A 6,022-nucleotide genomic window follows, 5' to 3' on the forward strand; every position below is an offset into this window, starting at 1 on the left:
ATCATCCTGAATGGCCTACACACATTTGTATCATACACCCCAGCTTTCTATAGATTTTTGATTCTTTTCAAAATAAGTAGATACGGTGTCAAAACAGAAGCAAAACACTTTTTTTCCTTCCACAAAATTCTCAAGTATAAGCAGAAATATTTGCTTTTTTGTTTTTAATAATAAACGCCAGAAGTAAGGCGCCACGTAATGGCGCAATTGCGTCACGACGTAAAAGAATCAGTGAATTGTCCTTTGAACTGAACTGCTCGAAAGAACCGATTCGCGGTAATGTGTGAAATCAAATCAGTTGTTGCCCTCTAGTGTCCGGCATCTGTAGTTGCTCTTCCGTCATCCAACTCATGGAGCTGTGCTCCGAGACTGTAGCTACGATGATATTTATAATATTCTTAATTTATTGTACTTCCTTAGGTACCGGTTTTGAGATGAAGTCTATTTTTTGTTCAATATCTGAGAGCTGCGACTGTGACTACAAACCAGACATAAAAGGTAAGCTGTGTATGATATTAACAGCTGTCTCTTCAGCATATAGACAGTTAGCGTTAGCTTCTGTAGTACTTAATAGTGTTGCCAGCTTAGCAGAGAAAACTTCGGGATTTCTTTCAACATAAATATGGGCCCTATTCCTTTATACCTAATACGCCAGAATTAACTTAACCATTGGTGGTAACGTTAGGTGACAACTGATCATACTGTAAACATAAACGAAATGCTAATATACATAGTTTACAGTATGTCTGCATCTCTGTATGTGTTTAAAACAGATCACTGCTTCAATGACATTCTGATGAATATTAAAAAAGAAATATGTTAGATTATGTTACATACTTGGTAAACTTAGCAATCCAAGTAGCTATATTTAATATGTGTTGGAAAACAGTAAATGTCATGAGACAAACTTATGCTTTGAAATGCTATTGTTTTTTTCAATATTTGGAGAACTTAAATGTGCCCTAGATTGTTTTTTTACAAGATGTAATATAAGTCTAAGGTGTCCCCTGAATGTGTCTGTGAAGTTTCAGCTCAAAATACCCCATAGATTTTTTTAAATTAATTTTTTTAACTGCCTATTTTGGGGCATCATTAAATATGCGCCGATTCAGGCTGAAATCATTGCACTCCCCGCCCCCCGAGCTCTCGACTATAAAACAATGCATAAACAAAGTTCACACAGCTAATATAACCCTCAAATGGATCTTTACAAAATGTTCATCATGCATGCATCGGATCATGTGAGTATTGTATTTATTTGGATGTCTACATTTGATTCTGAATGAGTTTGAGGCTTGCTTGCTTAACTAGTCTGATGATTCAGCTGTACACATCCAGATGTCCTGCCCTTGTCTAATGCCTTGAACATGGGCTGGCATATGCAAATATTGGGGGCGTAAATATTAATGATCCCGACTGTTACGTAACAAATTCAATTTTAAATTCTATGGCACATTTAATGAATTGCTTTCTAATGATGTCATTCAGTAGGCCTATGTCTGTCAAATGAAGATCTTGTGACATTTGTTCATACTTCAGTGTAACAGCTGTGAGTAACAGCAAGCTTTTATTTACAAACCCCTGCACTTATCCCAACTCTGCCTGTTTTTTTTTTTAGGTTTAGAGTGGGACCTTTATAAAAACGTTTATGGTCAGCATATGGTTCAGGACATTGTCTCGGAAGCAGTGGTGAAATTTTTACAGAATGAAACCCCAGACAGACCACTAGTGCTGTCTTTCCATGGAGCATCCGGGACTGGAAAAAGTCTGGTCAGCGCTATGATTGGACGACATATCTATGGAACAGCCATGGGCAGTCCGTACATCCATCAGTTTGTTCCCACGTTACACTTTCCCTTAGCCAACCGGGTGCAACAATACAGGGTATGCGTATATATTTTTTGATATATAACAGGGTTGCCAGGTTTGCGTAACAAAACTAGCCCAATGGCCAGTCAAAAATGGCCCCAAAAGACCCTATCCCAAATATCAAACTCAAAATATGGCACTCTCATGCCATAAATACATATTTTACAGTTGCTGTTATTTGTTTATATTTCAATACAATAATTTCAGTCGAATACAATTTTTGTAAACCCGCTGTAACCGTTCAAAAGTAGCCCAGTTTTGGGGGAAAACCACAGACTTGGCAACTCTGGATACAAACACAAATGTTGTGCACTTCAATATTTATATCCTTTAAGATAGATAAGATATATCTGTTTATTTTTCATTTATTTGTTCTTTTCTTGTTTTGTGCACAGTCTGATCTTAAACGTTGGGTCGAGAGAAACCTAACCGCTTGTGCTCGCTCAATCTTTATCTTTGATGAGATGGAGAAAATGCCTCCTGGTGTGATTGATGTTTTAGAACCACATTTAGGCCCCTTTCATGTTCTGTTCCAGACAAACTACCGTAAGGCGATTTATATATTTATCAGGTAAGTCTGACTGACTGATTAATAAAGTATGGCTAGGCTTCCATCTTTTAGGGCAATATTACATTTTAAAGCAGAACAAATTTCAAGTATTAATGAGGATTTTCATATCTTCATCTTTTTTTTCAGTACTGTAGGTCAGGAGGTAGTTAACAAACTTGCACTGGAGAGTCGACAGGCAGGTAGAGATCGAGAGGACATTCGCCCTGATGAGCTGGAGGAAAGTATCGCTGATGCCGTGTACAACAACAAGAACAGTGAGTGTAGTAGCTCAATGATGTTAATGATAGCTGCTGGCTACAGTACTCGATACATGTTGCACACTTTTCAATCTAATCTGTGGATGAACTTTGTTTCCCAGGTGGGTTCTACCACTCCAGAATAATTACAGAAAAGCTTATCACTCGTTTTGTGCCTTTCCTTCCCTTGCTTCGGCGACACGTGGAGCGCTGTGCCCAGCGAGAGCTCTGCCAGCGCGGAGAGTGTCAGCGTGCAGATGTGGCATCGTCTGTAGGGGGCGCCATGACTTACACACCAAATGACAGCCAGTATTTCTCCAGCACTGGCTGCAAATTGGTACCAGCTAAAGTTAACCTGTTCCTTTGAGTGCCGAAGGTAGATCTTTTTAGGATCTTGACAGCACAAAGCCTTTTGGGAAGCAAACTGAATTTGGGATTTTGAGACATTCTTTCAGTTGTATGTTTCAGCCATGTGGATGAGTTCTGATGAAGAATGTACATAATTTGATAAACATCTCAGGTTTTTGCAGTTTTAAATCAAGCAAGAATAAGCCAGTTGCTAGGTAATACAAAGGCAAATTCACAGAGCCGAACTCTGTTATACTTCAGAGTTCTCTGAGTCACTGAAACAACCTACAAAACACTCATTTTCTGTGTGGAGTTCATTACAAATCAAGTGCTCTCTGAACTGATTATTTATTTTATCATGGGGTGACAAATAAACTAATTGCTGTATTTCTTATGCTGACCACTGGGTGGCAGCAGTGCCTATTTGAAGCAGGGTTTTTGTCCCACAACACTTTATATTTCCTTTTTTTTTTCAATTTTAAAACATTCATATTAAATATGTAAATGAAACCAGAAAGTGGAATCTAGCAGCTCATGTTGTACATGTCTTAAAGTGACAGTTCACCCAAAATGTATCATTTACAAACCATCATTCCTTGTTACAAACTTGTATGACTTTATCTTTTTATGTGGAACATAAAAGATATTTTGAGAAACGCCTCAGTGTTTTGTTTAGTTTTTTTTTCTATACAATGGGTGTCATTGGTAACCAAAACCACTGCAGAAAGTCATACAGGTTTGGAACAACCCAGGGGTGTTAGATTTTGTTCTCTTATCTGAAAAGCCACTTTGTCTAGTTTGATCTGAGACAAATTGCCAGATTTTAAATATTACTTAAATTATTTATTATTTTTTGTTCTCTTTACTATATAAAACTCACTGAATGGTTCTAACAAAGAACAACAGTTAATTTATTTAATTTTAAACACTAAAATAAGTGCCCTGAAATTCAGTGGAATTGTGTCCATATCTAATTCCAGTGTTGTTCACTGTTGTTTACATTGTACAGTTATTCTGCACATTCATTTAGAATAGCCTGCAATGTGATGTAAATATGTTTTAAATGATTTAAAGCATTTTCTTCATGCATCTTTTTATGCATTGATCAACCATCTTTTTCAGCAATGTTATTTTGTCTTTCTTTTTTATTTAATTTGAAACATGTACAGTAATACAAAATGCAAAAAAGAAACACTTCATCAAAAACAAGGCAATAAAATCAACTTTCATTTTTTAACTTGTGTATCTGATCTTTTAAATCCACAAGATCTTTTTTTTTCACAATGCTTTGAGCATCATCCCAACCCCATATATGACCATTCCTAGTCCCTTACTGTGTGAACGTATAACAGTTAAACATGGACTGAATGACACAAAGCCCCCCAACTCCTTCTGACGGCCCTTCTTCCTCCACTTACCAAAGGATATTAAATGTTTCTCAGCAGGAAATGTTAGCAGGTGTTAGGTGGTCTGTTGAAGGTCTGTCCATGACTGTGAGCTGGACATTAAGCCCTTTGAGAATGTGTTGAATTTTAGTGGATAAGCTCTTAAAGCTTTCCCTACCATTTCACCTGCACACAAAGCACTAATACCCACTCTGATGACTTCATCTGTCCCATCCCAGTATACCAAGAGGAAGTGTAGCGACAAGGCCCTCACCTTGGGTGGCGTCAAAGGAAGGATTTTCAAACGTTGCAGGACTGTTACAAAAAGCGAGATAATAGCTGACTGACCCCCTCCCTCCGCCAAACCTCTGCTCTTAGCTTGACCCCCGTGCTCCCGTTCACACGCTCTCCAAAGCGGCTGCCCTTGCCTGGCCACTGGCCCCTTCATTTGGACACCTCTCTCCATTCTGTCCTAAATCAGGTCTAAAAAGGCACAACATCACCCCCTCCGCCGGTCCCCTCTGGCCTGGCTACAATGGTCCCCCACCCCCCTCAACATCTGTGAGCACCCCTCTGTCTCCTCATTTTCTCCCTAACCACCCCATTATTGGCTGTCTTTCACTTGTAAATGTGCCCAGCCACAGTGCTGATGAGGCTTTCATCTGCATGGCCAGGGTCAGGCCGGAGTTAGCGGCCGACTGAGGGGTGGGACAGAGGATGCAGCGGGCCTTGTGTGGCCCAGAGATGAAAAACAATCAGCAAAGTCCTTTTAAGGTGCATTCAGCTGAGACGCTCAGCTAAACCAACTTTTGCTTTTTTTCTGACTGCATCAGTTATTTGGTTGTGTTTCGTATATGCTTTATAGAGACTCAGTATTGTCATTATTAACATTCCTATTAAACAATGTTTTAATAAAAACAATAAAAACAATTGTTTTGTCTAAAAAAAAAAGAAATGCAACCTGGAACCAATTAATCTTATCTATTTCAGTTACAATAAACAGATAGCATAGCACATGCTAAATGTAACATGTTTATCACGTAAATTTACGTGACCCTTTAGAACTTAGGGTACATTTATACGATAACGATGTACTAAAAACGTTTTTCTTTTCGCTTTTCGCGTACAGATGACAACGTTGTCAAAACGATCCCTGTTCACACGGATCCAAGAAAACGATTAAAAACGCTGTATTATGGATGGCATGCCAGGCCAGTAGGTGGCAAGGTCACGTTACGCGCCTATAGACTGAATACGTAATACGCATGCGCATGACGTTACAGTTTTCACAAATTCGCGTTTTTGTAGTTTACACACCGTGACAAAAACGGTTTTGTTTTCAAGAACTTGTCATTTATAACCCGTTTTCAGGCCCCAAAATGCCGCTGTCGTGTAAATGAAAGACCAAAACACAAACGTTTTCCGTTTTAGTTGAAAACGGTGTAGTGTAAACGGCCACTTGGTTAGACGCCAAATTGAAATTTACAATGACAAAAACAAGGCTGGTATGGGCTGTAAACAGGTCCCAGAACACATAATTTTCACAACTTCGAAAACTCAAGTTTTTGTCTACTGAAAAGTTCTTTTTCCGTAAAATGTTAAATCAATAAATT

The 6,022-nt window shown here is 38.7% G+C and overlaps 1 protein-coding gene across 1 annotated transcript; it reads left to right on the plus strand.

The window, feature by feature from the left end:
- Positions 1 to 80: 80 nt before the first annotated feature.
- On the plus strand, positions 81 to 4,234 carry tor2a (torsin family 2, member A). Its single transcript, XM_067405827.1, has 5 exons — positions 81 to 498; positions 1,619 to 1,884; positions 2,265 to 2,440; positions 2,567 to 2,694; positions 2,799 to 4,234. The coding sequence occupies exons 1-5, from the start codon at positions 351 to 353 to the stop codon at positions 3,041 to 3,043; spliced, it is 963 nt and encodes a 320-aa protein (XP_067261928.1). The 5' UTR covers positions 81 to 350; the 3' UTR covers positions 3,044 to 4,234.
- Positions 4,235 to 6,022: the final 1,788 nt, after the last annotated feature.

Source organism: Chanodichthys erythropterus, chromosome 13 (assembly GCF_024489055.1).
Source record: "Chanodichthys erythropterus isolate Z2021 chromosome 13, ASM2448905v1, whole genome shotgun sequence".
Lineage (NCBI taxonomy): Eukaryota > Metazoa > Chordata > Actinopteri > Cypriniformes > Xenocyprididae > Chanodichthys > Chanodichthys erythropterus.